Source organism: Dendropsophus ebraccatus, chromosome 15, assembly GCF_027789765.1.
Source record: "Dendropsophus ebraccatus isolate aDenEbr1 chromosome 15, aDenEbr1.pat, whole genome shotgun sequence".
Classification (NCBI taxonomy): domain Eukaryota; kingdom Metazoa; phylum Chordata; class Amphibia; order Anura; family Hylidae; genus Dendropsophus; species Dendropsophus ebraccatus.
The window spans coordinates 20,465,228-20,486,249 of NC_091468.1; the positions used below are offsets into that span (position 1 = coordinate 20,465,228).

Sequence of the window (21,022 nt, forward strand, 5' to 3'; positions counted from 1 at the left end):
TGCCCACAATCGTTTGGTGTAATAGTACCCTTAGAATTGATGAAGACTGGATGCACAGCAGGTGGTTAGATGGTCTGTTTTTTTCTGATATATATATATATATATATATATATATATATATATATATATATATACGGCCAGCCTTGGATCACATGCAGCAGATTTTTTTGCAAAAATTTCTTTGACATTTTTGAGCTTCCTAGGTCAGGTTTTTGTGGGGTTTTCCAGCTGTACAGTGGATAGTACCAACCAAAAGTGACCCAATTAAGATTTCCCTGTAAACCAGCGATCAGGATTTGTGGTTACAGTGAAGGCTAGCTCACCTGATCCTACAGAAGAGAAGCACAAATAGCTAAAAAAAAAAAAAAGTTCCTGCTGGTTATGATAGAAAGGGGTCAGATCAGACAGGACATGTATAGGGCCCCGTAGACTGGCCACAGTGCACATACTTATCTCGACCACCAATGGGCAGGTCAGCATCAGAATTGAACCATGGAGCAGTGTAAGGGTCCTATTACACGGGGCGATTATCGTGCAAAAAATCGTTATATCGTTCAAACTTAAGCGGTTATCTTTCCGTATGTATGCAGGCAATGTTAAAAAAATTGTTCGTATGTCATTGGTCACATTTCTTGAGCTGACCATAAAATCATCCTTATACATTCGCCGTAAATTTGCTAATCATTTGCTAATATTTCATTGTACACATCATTTGTTCATTTGCCGGAATCTGAAGAAATAAACGATCGTAGTAACGGTTGTAATTACATTTGTAAATAAGGACTAACATTCTGTGTATTCTGGTGAACGATTTCAGGTTGTTCCCAAAAGATCTCGTATGCTATCGTTTATCGTTAATCGGAGAAAACAATGAATTGGGCATGTTCACACTACGGATGAATCCCTCCTGCTATGTCTTCAAATGGGAGGACTTGCCCAAGCCCTCCCATTCAAAGACATAGCAGGAGGGACTCGGCGCTGAGTCTGCGGACGGAGGTTCCCGGCCAAATCCGTAGCGTGAGCGAACCTTTAGAGAACCCTAAGAAGGTGACCTGGTCTGATGGATCACTTATTTCTTTACATTGTGATGATGGTAGGTTGTCTGTACCTGGGGAAGAGATGGCACTAGGATGGGCAATGCTCTGCTGGAAACCTGGTCCTTGTATCATGTTGATATTATTGTGACACATACCACCTATAGCTGGGTTCACACTACGGAAACCGAGCGGATCTCCGCCAGATTCCGAAGCTTGTACCCGGTCACAGGCAGGCAGATTCCGCATTCCGCCAAAAGAATTGACGTGTCAATTTTTTCGGGTGAATGCGGAATCCGCCCGTGCATAGAATGGTGGCTATGGCACGGGCGGAGAGGCGCACGGCCGTGAATGGGCACGAACTACGGAATCCGGCGCCAATTCTCAGCTTGGGTTCCGTAGAGTGAACCCAGCCTATCTAACCATTGTACACACCAAATCCCCCCCCCTCATGGGAGCAGGACCCCCTAATGGCATTAGCTGTGATAAGCTGGGTGATGCATGATGATCTTGTAGTTATTATGTTTCTATATCCTCCCCTGAGTTCAGGTTAGTTTGCATTATCCGCAGTTCCTTGACCTCTTCGGGCATAGCACTGACTGACACTACACAGGACTGAACCTATGTTTTCAGTAGACAGAATACTAGTCCCGGTGCCGTTCACACACGTGTTCCCGCCATACGCTGTAAGCTGCACTCACTACTGTCCGTTCACGGTTATACATTGGAGTTGTGCCCAGCATTTATTTTGGTCTATGGCGGATTGTGTCACTCGGAGAAGCAGACTAGAGTTTCTCTCTCCCGCACAGATGCAGCAGATGGTCTTTGATTTAGGGATCAGAAAGTAAGCGCCGCCAGTTTGTAAGTTCACTACTACTACTCCCAACTCTTGAAGTTCTTTTATGTACATGGATAGCATTCACAGCGTCTGAAAACCAAAGTATGTTACCTAATAGAAAATCACAGGAAATGTCTAATTCCACTCTCTGTACTCCAGACTCTGTACCCACAATCTGACCCCCCCCCCCCAAACCGCTTGCACCATCAGATAGCTGCTTTTAATCCAAGATCTGTCCTGGGGTCCGTTCGGCAGGTGATGCAGTTATTGTCCTAAAAAACTACTTTTAAACTTGCAGTCCCGTGCCCAAGGGCCGGGGCTTAGAATAGAATATCTGTGCCCTAACTTTGCACCACCCCTCCGTCCCTCCTCCTCACCCTCTTCATCATTAGGAATGCCACTGGAACATTTTCTCCCGTCTGAACATTGCACAGGCCCCTTATTGATCCAGCCCATATCCAGTATTCACACAGCTGAGGAATAGGAGGCAATCCGCCTGGAGCATTCCTAATGATGAGGAGGGTGGGAAAGAGGGACAGAGAGGTTGTTCCAGCCTAATGCATACACAATCTATGCCACAGGGCCACAGGGCTGCCAGTTTAAAAGTTGTTTTTAGGACAATAACTGCATCACCTGCCGAGTGGACCCCAGGACAGATCTTGGATTAAAAGCAGCTATCCGAAGGTACAAGTGGCTTGGGGGGGTCAGATTGTGGGTACAGAGTCGCTTTAAAATCTATGTGCACCCCTGTGCACCCCTGATTTGTTATTAGCTAGATTAAAAAAGATGACTGATGACCTTGCAATACTTTAGACAGTTGTCACCTTTAGGTCTCCACGATCCTTTATGGCACCCTCCTCAAGGAGAAACATTACTGCTTTGGTCCTATAACACAGGCCTCTCAATAGACCAGCCAGCACCCTGTTCTGTACCCACAGGGTGAACAACTCCGTCTACTGAGTGGTAGGCTTCCTCTTTGGCAGAATTTCTGGCTAGGTTTATAAAACACACATTTAGTAAATTACTTCTATTAAAAATCATCAGACTTCCAGTACTTATCAGCTGTTGTATGTCCTAAAAGAAGTGGTTTATTCTTTACAGTCTGACACAGTGCTCTCTGCTGCCACCTCTGTCCGTGTCAGGAACTGTCCAGAGCAGTAGCAAATCCCCATAGGAAACCTCTTCTGCTCTGGACAGTTCCTGACACGGACAGAGGTGGCAGCAGAGAGCACTGTGTCAGTCTGGAAAGAATACACCACTTCCTGCAGGACATACAGCAGCTTATAAGTACTGGAAGACTCAATATTTTTTAATAGAAGTAAATTACAAATCTCTGACATTTTCTGCATCCAGTTGACTTAAAAGAAATACTTTTTTTGTGAACTATCCCTTTAAGATCTGGAGGGAGCTGAGAAAGCCAGCAGCACTGGAGGTGTCCTTTAGAGCAGGGGTCCTCAACTGGCGGACCGCGGTCCGAACCCGGACCGCGGAGGCCAGCTGTCCGGACCCCTGGTCAGACCTCCTAACCGCCCCGGATCCGGTCCGTCCCTCTCCCCACCGCACTGCCTCCCGCCCCATAGGCGTACTGTCCTTAGATGTCAGTACGCCTGTGGGGCTGGGGGCAGTGTCGGTCCGGCCCCCGGCTGATACGCGCTCTGTAGGGATGTCCTGGGGATTCCCCAGCAGAGCGCGCACCACAGACCTCAGTGTACGCTGCCGGCCTGTCCTTCCCGGAAGTGCAGGCCGGCGGCGTACGCTGAGGTCACTGATGCGCGCTCTGCTGGGGAATCCCCGGGACATCCCTACAGAGCGCGTATCAGCCGGGGGCCGGACCGACGGGAAGAGAAGAAGACAGCCGCAGCGGGGAACGAGGTGCTAGGTGAGTTGTTTTTGTTATTTTTTTTTCTGTCTGGGGGGCATCTACAAGGGGAGAGCGCACAGGTGGACTATATACTACAGGGGGGACCTCACAGGGGGCTATATACGACTGAGGGGGCTATATACTACTGGGGGGAGCGCACAGGGGGCTATATACTACAGGGGGGACCTCACAGGGGGCTATATACTACTGAGGGGGCTATATACTACTGGTGGGAGCGCACAGGGGGTTATATACTACAGGGGGGACCTCACAGGGGCTATATACTACAGGGGGAAAGCACAAGGGGGGCTATATACTACTGGGGGGAGAGCACAGGGGCGCTATATACTACTGGGGGGAGCTCACAGGTGGCTATATACTACAGGGGGACAGCGCATGGGGGGGCTATATACTACAGGGGGAGCTCACAGGGGGCTATATACGACAGGGGGGAGCTCACAGGGGGGGCTATATACTACTTGGGGGGAGCTCACGGGGGCTATATACTACTGGGGGGAGCTAACAGGGGGCTATATACTACAGGGGGAGAGCACAGGGGGGCTATATACTACTGGCGGGAGCTCACAGGGGGCTATATACTACTGGGGGACAGCGCACAGGGGGCTATATACTACAGGGGGAGAGCACAGGGGGGCTATATACTACTGGGGGGAGCTCACAGGGGGCTATATACTACTGGGGGACAGCGCACAGGGGGCTATATACTACAGGGGGAGAGCGCACAGGGGGGCTATATACTACTAGGGGGAGCTCACAGGGGGCTATATTCTACAGGGGGAGAGCGCACGGGGAGGCTATATACTACTGGGGGAGCTCACAGGGGGCTATATACTACAGGGGGAGAGCGCACAGGGGGGCTATATACTACTGGGGAAGCAACAGGAGGCTATATACTACTGAAGGAGAGCGCACAGGGGGGATTATACACTACTGGGGGAGCAACAGGGGGGCTATATACTACCAGGGCAGTCACCCCCTTTGTACCTAATATCAAAGGCCTGGTGAGAGAGAAAAAAATGCCAATTTTCCCGCTAATAAGCAGCAATTCTGTATATAAATAGTTGAACGTTTGTGACAAAGTAACAAAACACATTTCCTACTGATGTTCAGCTCGGACCTTCACCTGACAATAGACCCCGGTAAGTGGACCTTCACTAAAAGTTGTTGAGTACCCCTGCTTTAGAGTAAATGAATGCCCTGACTTCTTGATACAGATGCACATTAATATTGGCCAGCCATGCATGTTAATTTTACAAATGATTTCCAATATTCCCATCGACTTTTAGTATGCGCGCCACCCAACCGAAGTGAGCCAGAGAGCTGCTTATGGGTACAGTGACTGCCAGTATCCTCATAGGCACCAGATGTGCTCATTATAAGCATGGAGGGATGGCCATGGCCGATCTTGTGACCCCCCCTACATCTACATTATTCTGTCCACGTCCTCAGGCAGAGATCCCAGTCACTGCATCAGTCACTGTCACTCTATAAATAGCGATCGCTTCCCAGACACTTTGTCCTTGTTTATTTATCACCCATTAAAGATCAGACGGGTTTTCTTTACATTAGCAAACCATAAAAATGGCCATAAAATACATTCTCTGTGCTGTGTGTGTGCTGACGTCTGACGGGCGAGGCTTGGGAATGGGCTGTAAATGCACCAGTCACGGCTCTGCTTATGAATACACAGCTGGCTGGCTTTGAATAGATGTCCGTTGTATGTGTCCAGACTCAGAAAACCCGTGTTAATAGCTGGAACTATTGCCTATATCCTGGAGACTGTATACGTTATATCAGTATATATATCCCTACGTATCTGCAGTTTATTTTTTCAGACTATACAGTCTGTTTCGAATTGATGGCGCAATGTAAGTGCCACCCACTATTGGTGGAAGACCCAACGATGTAAGGAATTGTTTGATCATATCCCATTGCTAAACTGCATGATATTTCTTAGTCAGAACCCCCAAAAATATATGGGATGTTATCACTTTGATAAATTTTTGGACATGTCCTTGAGTAGAGATAGGGAACATGTGGTCTTCCAGCCATTGCAAAACTACAATCGCCAAGGCTGTCCAGGCATGATGGGAATTGTAGTTTTGCAACAGCTGGGGGGCTGCAGGTTCCCCATCCCCCTATAGTACAGATGCTTTAGTAGTTGGGGTCCGAACCTTTGCTAAAGCCAGGAGAAGCACTCGGCTAAGTGTTTCACTCCATTCTACGTCCATTGGGACTAACGCTTTTCCCGGCTATATCTAACAATTGGTGGGGGTGATTAGTTCTAATTACCACTTTATGAGCCCTCGAGACTGGATTTTCCATTAAAGCGGATGAGGACAGTGGCCGCCCTTTCACAAATTTTATCATGTATATGGCGTTTGTTTTAGTTGATCTTTTAATGTTTGTCTTTTTGCATTCGGTATGGGACAGGTGGGCTACTGCCTTCATGCCTGTGGCTTTAGGTGGTTCAGTGTTCTATTATGGACATGCTGTGTTCCTGTACGTGAGCTTTCTATATTATAGCAGATTGGGGCTACAGCTGTGTATTGGTTATGTATGCGTCTCTATAGCAGCATTCATTGTCATGTGGCATGAGTACGCAGCACCTCTGAGCATAGCCGGGAAACTCAATTAGCCTGAGATTTCTGATATACACACATGGGGGAGATTTATCAAACATGGTGTAAAGTGACACTGGCTCAGTTGCTCCTAGCAACCAATCAGATTCCACCTTTCATTCCTCACAGACTCTTTGGAAAATGAAAGGTGGAATCTGATTGGTTGATAGGGGCATCTGAGCCGCTTTCACTTTACATCATGTTTGATAAATCTCCCCCATGGTTTAAAAAAAATGTCTGCTTTCTATTAAAAACAGTGCCACACTTGTCCTTATGTGTGTGATTTTCAATGGGCTCCATTCTCTTCAATGGAACTGAGCTGCAAAATCACATAGAAACCAAGGATAAGAGTGGCCCTGTTTTTGAAAGAAAGCGGACATGTGTTTTGAATCCTGGATAATAACCTGCCCGTGACAATTATATTCTTCAGGGAAGGAATATATTAGGCAGCAAGCGAAGAGTCCGCAGAATCCCACCAGCCTCTGTGTCATACAGGCAGTCTATGGGAGGGCTCCTTCTCCACGCCTCTCTGCTTGGAAGAGGCGCAAGCCCTCACATAGACTGCCTGTATGACACGGAGGCAGGCAAGACTCTCCATCCCGGAATTCCACCAGTTTTACTCCATGTGAACTGGCCCTAATGTGGGATCGCAGCCTAAGGAACCAGAGCAACTTTGGTGAGGCTGGTTAAACTATGGGGTCAGAACAGCAGGTCTTGTGTTTGTGGTAGGTTTATGGTATACAGTGGTTAGTACCTACCAAAAGTGTTGCAAGGAGGGACAACCATTGACCAGGAGCAGGGTCATGGGTGCCCAAGGTTTATCGATGTGTGGGGTGTGAACATTAGCTCATAGTCCGATCCTCCAAAAAACTGACCATAGAGCAAACTGCTGAAGAAGTTTCTGCCTGCTCTGATAGAAAGGTGTCCGGACTAGAGATAAGCAAACTTTCAGGAAATTCGGATTTGCACAAACCTAGACGATCAGCATTTGAATTCCGCTTCCTGGAGAAGGTAGACCATAGGCTGTATCCATGTTTTCCAGTCTTCGGGCTGCATTGGACCATTTGGGGACACACAGAATATGGCAGCATGTTGTATATGGATCTCTCCAGGCATGATGGAAATTTTAGTCTTTGGTTTTCCCATCCCTCTTAGGGTATGTTCACACTGAGAAAAATTCAGTGAAATTCAATGGGATGCCGCGTGCGCTGGCCCTCTCCGCTCAAAGAATTGACATGGAGAGCAGAGGTGCGCAGCATCCCATTGACTCTCACTGAGGCAGGCAGAGAATTCCGCTGCTTTTAGGTGAACAGACCCTAATAGACTAAACCAGTTTGGTTCTCAGGAAAATTAATAAATTTGGACTGACATAATGCAGGTGGTTTTATTGTTCTGGTGGTGTGTAAGCCCAGCCTACATACATCATGCAGCTTCCCCGTTGTAGATGTTACACACAGACAGTACGGCGTTCCCCGGCGGTGTGAGCCGGATGATATAATCTCAGCGTCTGGTCGCTGTGTTTTCTTGGTTGGGCTCAGGACATTAATCATTTCTTTTTCTTCCAGGAAGATTACGATCGCCTGAGACCATTGTCTTATCCCATGACCGACGTCTTTCTCATCTGCTTCTCTGTGGTGAATCCGGCCTCATTTCAGAATGTGAAGGAGGAATGGGTGCCCGAACTCAAGGAATACGCCCCAAATGTGCCATTTCTACTGGTGGGCACACAGGTGGGTTTCATTCAGGAATTCAGGAGCAGATAGCTTCGGCTTGTATCCTCCCTTTAAGAAATGGTCGTTCTCGTTTCGACCAATTACAGTGTTACTCTGTTCTCAAACTTAATTGGTTCTGGAAGGCAGTGTTTTCCTATAGGAAATAATGTAAATGTTTTTAATTGATTCCAGCCCCCACCAATAATTAGCTATAAATAACTACACTTATTGCATTGAGAATCACTCCAGCAATCTTATACAGTAAGTACAGTACAATATTGCATGGAGCGATAATCTGCCGAATCAGGCCGATCCAAGCTGATGATGGTGTCTTTCTAATCCTGCCTAAAAATCATCAGCCACCAGGCGCACATTGCTACGTGTAATAGTGTCAAATGCTGTAAAAAAAAATAATAAACATTATACATACCTGTCCGCACTACCAGTGTTCTTCTAGCTTCTGCAACTGAGCTGGTTCCTGCAGTGATTGGCCGCTCAGCCAATCATTGGCCGGGATGGGACAAAGCTGTGGCCTGTGATTGGCTGAGTGGCCTGTCACTGCTGAGACCGTCTCAGAAGTTCCAGCGCCGGCTGCAGGGAGAAGCTAGGAGAACACCGGGTAGTGTGTAAAGGTATGTATAAAGACTGCCCGGGAGCTGCCTGGAAAATATGAACACATGGCGGTATCCTCCAACTGCACAGAGCCAGCAGCCTGAGGCATATGAGCGCAGATCAGTTCTGCTTTGTATGAAGCAAAACTAATCTGCTTCGCTTATTTCTACAGGAGAGGTTTTTTATTGGGGATTTGCTACTGCTCTGGACAGTTCCTGAAATGGACATAGGTGGCAGCAGAGAGCACTGTGGAAATAAACACCACTTCCTACAGGGCATACACCTGCTGATAAAGTACTGGAAGGCTGGATATTTTTTTTTTTTAATAAAAGTAAATTACAAATCTCTGGCACCATTTGATTTAAAAGAAATAATGTTTCGCTTGTATCCCTTTTAAACCCTATGGCAGGGGCCCTCAACTGGCGGACCACGGTCCGAACCCGGACCGTGGAGGCCAGCTGTCCGGACCCCTGATCAGACCTCCTAACCGCCTCGGATCTGTTCCGGGACGGACCGTATCCGGGGGCGGTTAGGAGGTCCCGCTCCCCACCGCACTGCCTCCCGCCCCATAGGCGTACTGTCCTTAGATGTCAGTAAGCCTGTGGGGCTTGGGGCAGTGTCGGTCTGGCCCCCGGCTGATACGCTCTCTTTGGGGACGTCCCGGGGATTCCCTAGCAGAGCGCGCACCAGTTACCTCAGTGTACGCCGTCGGCCTGCTCTACCGGAAGTACAGGCCGGCGGCGTACACTGAGGTCACTGGGGCGCGCTCTGCTGGGGAATCCCCGGGACATCCCTACAGAGCGCGTATCAGCCGGGGGCCGGACCGACAAGAGAAGAGAAGACAGGCGCAGCGGGGGAGCGAGGTGCTAGGTGAGTTGTGGTTTGTTTGGTTTTTTTTTTGTCTGGGGGCCATCTATAAGGGGAGAGCGCACAGGGGGGCTATATACTACAGGGGGAGAGTACAGTGAGCTATATACTACTGGGGGGAGATCATAGGGGGCCTATATACTACTGGGGGGACCTCACAGGGGGCTATATACTACAGTGGGAGAGCACAGGGGGCTATATACTACTGGGGGGAGATCACAGGGGGCTATATACTACAGGGGGAGAGCACAGGGGGGCTATATACTACTGGGGGGAGCTCACAGGGGGAGTGCACAGGGGGCCTATATATACTACTGGGGGGGACCTCACAGGGGGCTCTATACTACAGGGGGAAAGCACAGGGGTGCTATTTACTACTGGGGGAGCTCACAGGGGGGCTATATACTACTGGGGGAGCTCACAAGGGGCTATATACTAAAGGGGGAGAGCACAGGGGGCTATATACTACTGGGGGAGCTCACAAGGGGCTATATACTACAGGGGGAGAGCACAGGGGGCTGTATACTACTGGGGGAGCTCACAGGGGGCTATATACTACAGGGGGAGAGCACAGGGGGGCTATATACTACTGGGGGAGCTCACGGGGGCTATATACTACAGGGGGAGAGCACAGGGGGGGCTATATACTTGGGGGAGCTTACAGGGGGGCTATATACTACAGGGGGAGAGCACCACAGGGGGCTATATACTACTGGGGGGAGCTCACAGGGGGGCTATATACTACTGGGGGGAGCTCACAGGGAGGCTATATACTACTGGGGGGAGCTCACAGGGAGGCTATATACTACTGGGGGGAGCTCACAGGGAGGCTATATACTACTGGGGGGAGCTCACAGGGGGCTATATACTACAGGGGGGAGCTCACAGGGGGCTATATACTACAGGGGGAGCAACAGGGGGCTATACACTACTGGGGGAGAGCGCACAGGGGGGCTATACACTACTGGGGGAGCAATGGGGGGGGGGCTATATACCAGGGCAGTCACCCCCTTTGTACCTTATATCAAAGGGCTGGTGAGAGAGAAAAAATGCCAGTTTTCCCGCTAATAAGCAGCAATTTTGTATGTAAATAGTTAAACGTTTGAGAAACTATGTTCAGCTCGGACCTTCACCTGACTATAGACCCCGGTAAGTGGACCTTCACTAAAAGTTGTTGAGTACCCCTGCCCTATGGGAATGGCATTGATAACCGACCACTGCACTTTCTCTCTTATAATCTATGTATCTAAGGCTAAATTCATATCTGCATTATATTCCTTCCATTGTTGTTCTGCATCATATGAGCGTAAGAATAAACAAATAAACATGCCAGATGCGCTGTGTGCCAGACTCCAGTGGTGTCTGATAAATTCCATGGACTTCAATGACTAAATAGTGCCACATGCTGTGATATTTTGTCTGGCATCTTCACTCCTAATGGACTCTATGACACTGGTGCGAACCTAGCCTTATTCTATGTTATTGTAGTCGCCCCCTAAGAACAGCATTACAGGGCCTATACAGTGTACTTCCCATCTTTCCAATTCCACACGAATCTACATGGTTATTTGGTAACCATGTCCTACATGTCCTTGTGTTAGGGTGTTAGTACATGGGCCCATGAAGGCCCGATAATAACTGTAAACGAGCCGTTTACTGGGCCTATTACACAGCCCGATTATCGTTTAACAAGGGCTGCACGGAAATCGTTACCGATGTCCTTGCAGCCCTTGCTTTTACTTCATACATTACCTATCCAGGCTGCAGGGCTCCTCTTGCCGTCTTCTCCCTGGGTCCCGCACGCTCCAGCTTCAGAGCGGCCTGTCTCAGCTCAGCCAATCACTGCCTGCCGCGGTCCCGGACAGTGATTGGCTGAGCGGCCTGTCAGCTGAGGCAGGCTGCTCTGAAGCTGGAGCGTGTAGGACCTGGGGAGAAGACCGCAAGAGGAGCCCTGCAGCCTGGATAGGTAATGTAAATCGTCAGTCGCTGGCCTATTACACATAGTGATGCGCGGTCGGCGCCCGACAATTATAGGTTCAAACCTATAGCAATGATCAGCTGATGATCGTTGTCATCGGCTGATCATTGTATTTATTACACAGAGCGATAATCGGCCGAATCGATAATCGTTCTGTGTAATAGTACCCTTCGTTCAGGATTAACAGTAATAGCTCCAGTCTAGATCAGCATTTATTCAGTAGTTCGATTCTATAGATTAAAAATTTACTGCCTTTCCATCATGGAGGCCTCTTGATACAGCTGCATAAATGTGAAGCGTTCCTGAGCGTCAGTCAGAATATTGGGTCAGGTCACGTTGTCTGGCTGCGCCCGTTTCATGGTTCTCATTAAATGTATTATTATAAAAATAAATAAAATAAAATCTCTTCTTCGGAGGGCACCAGAGCACAGGATGTTCTATCCATCTGGGAGATTTCTCCTCTTCACACTCCTGTTTGCTTTTTTTTTTTAATGTTTTAGAATTTAAAAAAAAAAAAAAATTAGGTTAAATTTTTTTATTTTTCTGACTTGCAGATCGACCTAAGAGATGATCCCAAGACTCTAGCAAAGCTAAATGATGTGAAGGAAAAACCCATTAACGTCGAGCAAGGGCAAAAGCTGGCAAAAGAGGTAAAAGAAATACAATCTGTTCTTTTCTGGTCTTTTTGATATGTTCCGGCTGCATAGGAGATGGTGTCATTACTTGAATGATGCTCTGCTGCTCCTTATATATATATATATATTCCTGTAATTATATTTTTATGCCTCTCCCGCTACTGGATGTTTGATGGGAAGGGACATTACATAGGAAATAGTCATTTTCAGCAGAATAACATGCACAATTACAGCAGGACCTGCAGGCATCAGATACAATGAGTAAGCAGCGCTTAGTAATATTGTACTGTACAGTCATGTAATGGTCCCCGTAGTTTGCCATTGACATACAGCAGTGTCAGCTTAGCCTTGAATCTGAAGAACTTATCAGCTGTATATTAGGTTCACAGCTGCAGACATGGGCAGATAAAATAAATAATTCCTGTCTCATAGCTGATGGAATTTTGCCAAGTTATAAAATCATGCTTTCCTTCACAGCTCAAAAAAGATGTAGAGGAGGTGCTGAGCTGCAGCATGCATGCCTCCTTTCTCCTCCACCCTTTTCTGCTTGGTTTTAAGCACTGAGCCTTGTACATTAATCATAAAAGGTAGAGAGGGGCGGGGGAGAGAGGAGGTGTGCATGCTGCAGCTCAGCATGGCCTTTGTGACTCTAGAAGAACATGATTTAATAAATTTGCAGTCATCAGCTAAGAGACCGGTTGGATTTATTTTATCTCCCTAATAGCTATCTGCCCGCGTCAGCAGCTCTGACAGAGTCCTTATAAAAGGATACTTATTTACCATGATAGTCTCCTGTACCTTCATCCTATTGTGATCCATAATGCAGGCATAAAGGGGCTTGCTGTTGGTTGGGAGGCATCTTGCCACATTGTCTATCTACTTTAACATTGTCTATCATCACTGAGGATTAAAATAAAGCTGTGGCACTTATTGTCATCATAGGCACAGCGCCAGGTCAGCACTAGGGGCTGTGTCTGGTACTGCAGCTTGTCATAATCATACTTATGTATACAATTAAAGCGACTCTGTACCCACAATCTGTCGCCCCCCCCCCCCCCCCCAAACCACTTGTTCCTTCGGATAGCTGCTTTTAATCCAAGATCTGTCCTGTGGTCTGTTCGGCAGGTGATGCAGTTTTTGTCTTAAAAAACAACTTTTAAATTTGCAGCCCTGTGCCAAACTGCCGTGGCCTAGAGTATCTGTGCCCTAACCTTGCACCACTCATCCGTCCCTCCTCACCATTAGGAATGCCACTGGCAGGATTTTTCCTATTCCTCTGCAGTGAACACTGCACAGGTGCCTTAACAATCCAGCCCATGTGCAGTGTTCACACAGCTGATGAATAGGAGAAAATCTGCCTGGAGCATTATTAATGATGAGGAGGATGGGGAGGAGGGACAGAGAGGGTGTGCCAGCCTAATGCACAGACGTTCTTGGCCACACCAGTTGGGCACAGGGCTGCAAGTTTAAAAGTTGTTTTTTAGCACAGTAACTGCATCACCTGCTGGAAAGACCCCAGGACAGATCTTGGATTAAAAGCCACTATCCAAAGGTACAGGCGGTTTGGGGTGGGCAGATTGTGGGTACAGAGTCACTTTAAAGAGACATTCTGTTGAGGCAAGCATTGTGTCCTCTTCATTGTGCTGATCAGCAGGGGTCAGAGTGGTCGGGCAGCCATTTGAGGACAGACCATCCTGTGAAACCTTGTTACATATTACAGAGACATAAAAAGCAAAAAAATGGCCAGCACTCCAATACCACTGCTTACGCTGTGCAGGTTGCACGCTTCTGTGGCTAATGTGCCAGAAAATATTACAGCTTCCTGCAGGTGTCAGGTCTTACCGCATATTCTCCCTCCATCGTACACACGATAAATACCATATATCACAGAGACATGTCTTAAGTTTTCATCAGTTGGAGTCTGGGTGTTTGGATCCATACCGATTGTTATGTAAAGCCTGGAGAGGTGCAGGGCTGAGCTCTTCTCTCTTCGGCTCCATACATTGGAATTAATCTGGGTTGCAATGTATTCATTGATTTTAATTTGTTCTACTAAAAAAAAAAAAAACAGAAGAGAGCGCTATGTTGTGAGCACTGCAGGGATATGTAGAGGAGATACTCAGGAGTGAGCCTGGCTACAATGACTTCATGCAATGTAACAGAAAGCACAGCCATTTACTGCCAACCAAGAGCAAGTTTACCAGCTTTGGAAAATGACATCAGGTCGCTGCCAGGAAAATATTAGCAATCGTATTATCTCAATGAAATCGGAGATCAGCTGCTCAGATGTTGCTGCTAAATGAAGAAATCTGCATAAAATATGAGAGGTCACAATGGCTCCTAAAAGCTCGGTGTTCACAGAAGATATTCAGCTGCTTTATCACGTATTTCTATTACAGACTTTATGGCTTATACCCATAGGGCCCCAGACCACCATTCTGACAGATGAGGCAGCCACTGCGCCCAGTTGGGATCTGTAGGGAGAAGCAGCCGTCTTAGCTGTCTCTCTAACTTCCGTATAAATACAGCTGCTCCTTCCCCTGGTGGGCTGGGGTCTGCAAATCACTAGGAATCTGGGGTTTATTGTAAAAAGGAGACTCCTAAAAATGTGTTGTAGTCGATCATAAACCCTAAAGGGGCAAATCTAAGAGTTAGGTATATGCCTTCCTGTGCAGTAAAATAATAAAAGCCAACATACTTACCTCCCCCGCTGCCGCTGTCATGTCTTCTGGTTCCCATCCCTGTTCTGTTTGTTCTACTTCCAATGATGTCCAGCCCTCAATGACTAGACTTAGCAAGGAGACGGATGTCATCAGATGGAGGAAGAACAGTACATAAGTAGGGAATGGAAGACCTGACAGTGGGAGCTACAGGGAGGTAATTTAGTTATTTACTATCTTACTGCATGGGGAGGCATATACCTAATTTTTAGACTTGCCTAGAAAACCTTATTAAGGGTGCGTTCACACGTACAGGATCTGCAGCAGTTTTGCTTTGAATCTGCAAATGCAGATCCTGTACGTGTGAATGTACCCTAAAGGAATTTTGTCCACAAATTCCCTATCCAATGCTAAGAACATGACATGCATGCTACCAACAATGAAATGACCAATGAAAATTCATGTTTTTGATGGCATCTTATGAGCTGACCTTAAAATCATTGTTAATCTTTCGGTGTATGTACACATTGTTCGTTCGTATTACATTCGTTCATATACTAGATTATGCAAATAACCGTAATTACGATTGTAACTAAGGACGATGACTTTCTGTATTATGGTGAGCAGATTCAGGTCTTTCGTATAAATATTCAACTGTTTTAACGCACTTGCTAGAGCTGGTTCCATACCATTTTTGTGGCAAGCACAGTATTTGGACGGAAGTCATCCCGCTTTTACCTTGATCCACCGAAAGCATGTGGTCTTGCTGCACACAAGGGTCAGCTGACAGTTTTTGTATTTTTTCCTGCTGTATAATCATAGTCATTGATAGCATGGTTACAAGTAGCCAATATTTGGACCACCACATACAATGAAAATGATAAAGTGGAAAGTGGAAATTCCACCGTGTGAACAGCAGAGCGGAAATCCCTTTGAACACAATGGGACATTGCTCTGTACATATTTTACGGGCGGAATGTCAAGCGGAATAAGCATAACATTAAGCGCTAATTCTTCTTGAAATTCCTCACCTATTCCTCAGTGTGAACATACCCTTTTGGGAGTTCAATTAAAGCGACTCTGTACCCACAATCTGACCCCCCCAAACCACTTGTACCTTCGGATAGCTGCTTTTAATCCAAGATCTGTCCTGCGGTACGTTCGGCAGGTGATGCAGTTATTGTCCTAAAAAACAACTTTTAAACTAGTAGCCCTGTGCCCAACGGTCGGGGCTAAGATTGCGTATGCATTAGGCTGGCACACCCTCTCTGTCTCTCCTCCCCACCCTCCTCATCATTAGGAATGCTCCATGCAGATTGTCTCCTATTCGTCAGCTGTGTGAATACTAAACATGGGCTGGATCGTTAAGGCACCTGTGCAATGTTCAGCATAGAGAAAATGTTCCAGTGGCATTCCTAATGATGAAGAGGGTGGGGAGGAGGGCTTTTCACTTACCTGACTTGTAATACTCTATTTCTCCAGTAGTGGGGAGATATATTTATATAAAACTAAAGCAACTTTCCACAGCAGATGATCAAAAGTGGGAGCATCAGCTGATCAGCAGATTTCACTCTTTATAGTGTGACAACCCTGTCATGAGATTTTCTGTATGTATTTCGGCTGCTCCTGTTTCCATCTTGGCTGAGATTTCTATCCTGTATCCCCCCCCCCCCCCCCCAATGAAGAATCAGAGGAGAACGGCCACTTGCAATTTTTGCTGCCTACTGAACAGGAAGATAAATTGTCTTTCAGAAAAGTGGTCCCATTTCAAGGACAATGTATTTATGTTTTCCAGGTAATTTAGCTTTCCCTGTCCTCAGGCGGTTATCCTGCACTGTGTCACATTCACCAGACCAGACTTTTTTTTTTTTTTTAAGGTTTTATCCTGTAGCCCTGGAGGGGGGTAAATTATTATAGTGAAACTACATTTTATTTTCATGATTTGGATGAAAGTAGGGTGCAAAATAACGCAAAAATTACTATAAAACGCAGCGCTACTTTCTTTAAAGTGGATATTGTTGAAAGTGGAGATAGGGGGATCCATGCTGTGCCAAAGATCTGAACATTATAATGAAACATTATAACAGCTAAGGGAAGGTTTTTGCAGTCCATTTAACCAATCAGTTTTTAAATAATTACTTTTACCGTACAGAAAAACGTGGGCAACTACCTTTTTGTGTACGCTAAAAAAAAACATCCATTACATTTTTTTTTAATAATGGAAGTCAATGGAAAAACAGATGGCACATCATTGCATCCGTTTTTCCCCCCCATAAAACAGATACGGTAAATGGACTTTAAAAACACTGTGTGTAAACCAGCCTTTGTAAACACTGTGGGGGACATGTATCATCCGGCGTACAGATGATTTTCGGCAGAAAGTGCCGATTTGCGCATTATTTTATTCGCAAAATTCCGCCAAAAGATACGCCGAAAACCTACTTCAGTCCTCAGCCGGCGTAGGTTTTCGGTGGTGCGCACCAGAGCGCACGGGATTTATGTAGAGGCAGTCCGCCTCTACATAAATCCCTGTAGCGCCGGAGATGCGGGGACATTTATAAGTCCGGCGTAAAAAACGCCGGACTTAATAAATGTCCCCCTGTGTGTAAACCAGGGTTTTTATCTCTGCCCAGTATCCCAGCTCAGTACCTCCACATTAAGTAAAAAAAAACTTTGCATGCTGGTGCCATCACACTGGAGGGCTGGGGGTCTGTGGGACATGCAATGGATACGGCTTGTTACATCTATGGGATGACTCCAGATTAGAGATCAGTGAATCGCAAGCACAGGTGGGTCTGTCAGAACCAAAGCATGTGGCATTCAGTTATCAGTGGCTGCAGAAGTTAGAAGTTGGAATCCTGGAAAAAATGGAGACAGCCCATGGCGTGCGGCTGTATCTATGTTTTCCAACAGTCGTATGGCTGCATCCAACTTGTGCAGCCACCTGTATTCAAACGCTGCACACTTAGGGGGAGATTTATCAAACATGGTGTAAAGTGAAACTGGCTCAGTTGCCCCTAGCAACCAATCAGATTCCACCTTTCATTTTCCAAAGAGTCGGTGAGGAATGAAAGGTGGAATCTGATTGGTTGCTAGGGGCAACTGAGCCAGTCTCACTTTACACCATGTCTCCGACAGACCCAAGCGTGCTCGAGATTTACTCCAGATCATTGGACATACGTGAACCTGGGCTGAATAAGCCCTTACACTTCATTCATACAGCTGGAAGGGTTGCCTCTCCAAATAGTTCACAATATATGAAAGAACAGGGATGGGGAATCTTTGACCTGTTGGAAAACTACAATTCCCATCATGTCGGGACAGATAAAGCCAAAACAGTATCAATGGATAAAGTTCTTAAAGGGGTACTCCTCTCCAATTTATTAAAAGCGTTTCTTGACCACAAGCCAATCCCAAAAAGTTTCCCAGCAATCAGCTGCTATTCATGGAGGATTTCTGGCAACAAGTTCTCCAACAAAAAAACTTTTTCTTTCAAATCAACTGGTTTCAGAAAGTTATATAGATTTGTAATTTACTTCTATTTAAAAAAATATCCAGTCTTCCGGTACTTATCAGCTGCTGTATGCCTTGCAGGAAGTTGTGTATTCTTTCCAGTCTGACACAGTGCTCTTTGCTGCCACCTCTGTCCATGTCAGGAACGGTCTAGAGCAGAAGAGGTTTTCTATGGTGATTTGCTGCTGCTCTGGACAGTTCCTGACATGGACAGAGGTGTCAGCAGAGAGCAGTGTGTCAGACTGGAAAGAATACACCAGTTCCTACAGGACATACAGCAGCTGATAAGTACTGGAAGACTTGAGATTTTTTTAACCCTTAGGCGACCCTGGATGTACCTGTACGTCCAGGGCCGCCTACCTGTCTTCAGAGCGGGGCTGCACGGCGGCCGTGCTCTAAACCGGCGCGGTCCTGGGTGCGGCATGTAGCCCAGGACCGCGGCTATTAGCAGTCACGGTCCGATCGCCGTGCCCGCTAATAAAGTAATCAGATGCAGCTGTCAAAGTTGACAGCTGCATCCGATTACTTAAATGCAGCCATCCCTGGTGCCTAGTGGGGTTTTCCCGGAGGAGCAATCCACACATCTTACCCCGTCCGGGGTCAGCGCCGTAATGGCGCTGATCCCGGCTCGGCACTCGATTGCTTCCGGCTGCAGCAGCCGGAAGCAGTTAAAGTGCCTATCTCATCGATCTATCCTGTATTAGTATACAGGATACATCTCAATGAGAGATCAGAGTGCTTATACTAGAAGTTTGAATCACCCCCCTTTTCCCATGTTATAAATAATAATAAATAAATAAACATGTTTGTTATTGCCGCGTGCGTAATCGCCCGAACTATTAATTTATCACATTCCGGATTTTGTACAGTAAATGGCGTAAGCGTAAAAAAATAGCAAAGTGCAAAATTGCGCATTTGTGGTCGCATCAAATCCAGAAAAATTGTAATAAAAAGAGATCAAAAAGTTGTATATGCGCAATCAAGGTACCAATAGAAAGAACACATTATGGCGCAATAATGTCTATGACAGCCCCATAGACCAAAGGATAAAAGTGCTATAAGCCTGGGAATGGAGCGATTTTAGGGAACATATATTTGTTAACAATGCTTTGAATTTTTTACAGGTCATCAGGTTTACAGGTTGTTATATATGTTCCTCACGTCATTACGATTACAGTGATATGAACCATGTATACAATAAAAGTTATACATGGTTCATATCACTGTAATCGTAATGACGTGAGGAACATATATAACAAGTCAGTCTTACCCCAGGGCGAACGACGTAAAAACGAAAAAAAAACAAATAAAAGAAATGCGGTTGGTTTTTTTTGTTCAATTTCACCACCCATTGAATTTTTTTTCTGGTTTTGCAGTGTACTTTATGAAAAAAATTCCGCCTGTCATTGCAAAGTACAATTAGTGCCACAAAAAATAAGGGCTCATGTGGGTTTCTAGGTGAAAAAATGCAACTGCTATGGCCTTTTAAGCGCAAGGAGGAAAAAACGAAAATGCAAAAATTTTAAATGGCCTGGTCTTCTAAGGGTTAAATAGAAGTAAATTATAAATCTATATAACTTCCTGACACCAGTTGATTTAAAAGAAAAATATTTTCGCTGCAGAACACAAGGGATTTGAGCATCCTACACAGTGTAGTCTTCTATTAAGCAGTGTAAGCTGTTACACAGAGGAAAAGTAACACCTCTACACATGTAAACGTGCAGCTTACTCAAAGCTGAGAATCCTCTCCTGTAATTGCTGCAGTTTGAGTTCACGTTAAAGGGAACGTATCTGGTATCCGCTCCAGTTTTCTATCGGTTTCTGATTGTAGGTATTTTATTTTTCGTATGGGGGCAGCCATCTTACCTAAGCTGTTGTTAACAGAATGGGGTGACACCTATTTAATAAGTATGGCTTGTGGGGATAACTGGTTGGAGTGGGGTCCGATCACAGGTCAGTTGACTGGAGCAGTACCTCAGGCACAGCTACATTTAGGGCCCTTGCACACTATGGAAATAACGCGGATAAGTTGCAGCGGATTCCATCGACCGTATATATGGATCTGACCGATGTTCTTAGGATTGTTTAGACCCGTACCAATCCACTTTCTTGTTGATAAAGGATAGTTAATTTGTTTTATAAAACCTGGAGTAACCCGTTTAAGGAAATAATCCAGGACTGGAAAAACAAAGCTGCTTTCTTCCAGATATAGCACCACCCCTGTCCTCAGGTTGTGTGTGGTATTGCAGCTTAGTTCAATTAAAATGATGTAGCCTTGTTGTAAAACTACCCATAACCTGAGGACAGGGGTGGTGCTGTTTTTCCTAATCCTGAAAAATACCTTTAGGGTGCGTTCACACCTACAGGATCTGCAGCAGATCTGCAGCAGATTTGATACTGTGTTCAGTTATTTAAATGAAATCTGCTGCAGATCCTGTAGGTGTGAACGCACCATTAAAGTGATACTGTCCTCCCCTTTTTGAGGACTTCTCTACATAGCTGTAAAGCCTAAATTCTGTAATTTTCAGATTTTACTTTATAATTGCTATCTTAGTGCTTGGTACAGTGAAAAATGCTTTTTATCGTTGGTGGATTGTGCCACTTGGGCGGGGCTTTACGACCGATGCACCACTTTGCCTCACCCACATATGTGTCGTAGGTCCTCTATGA

The 21,022-nt window shown here is 46.1% G+C and overlaps 1 protein-coding gene across 1 annotated transcript in view; it reads left to right on the forward strand.

Moving 5' to 3' along the window:
• Window positions 1-21,022, forward strand: part of RHOQ (ras homolog family member Q) — a 47,400-nt gene that overhangs the window by 17,186 nt on the left and 9,192 nt on the right. Inside the window, exons 3-4 of the mRNA XM_069954681.1 lie at window positions 7,941-8,105; window positions 12,099-12,194. Coding sequence (XP_069810782.1) covers window positions 7,941-8,105; window positions 12,099-12,194 — 261 coding nt within the window. The remainder of the gene's footprint in view (window positions 1-7,940; window positions 8,106-12,098; window positions 12,195-21,022) is intronic.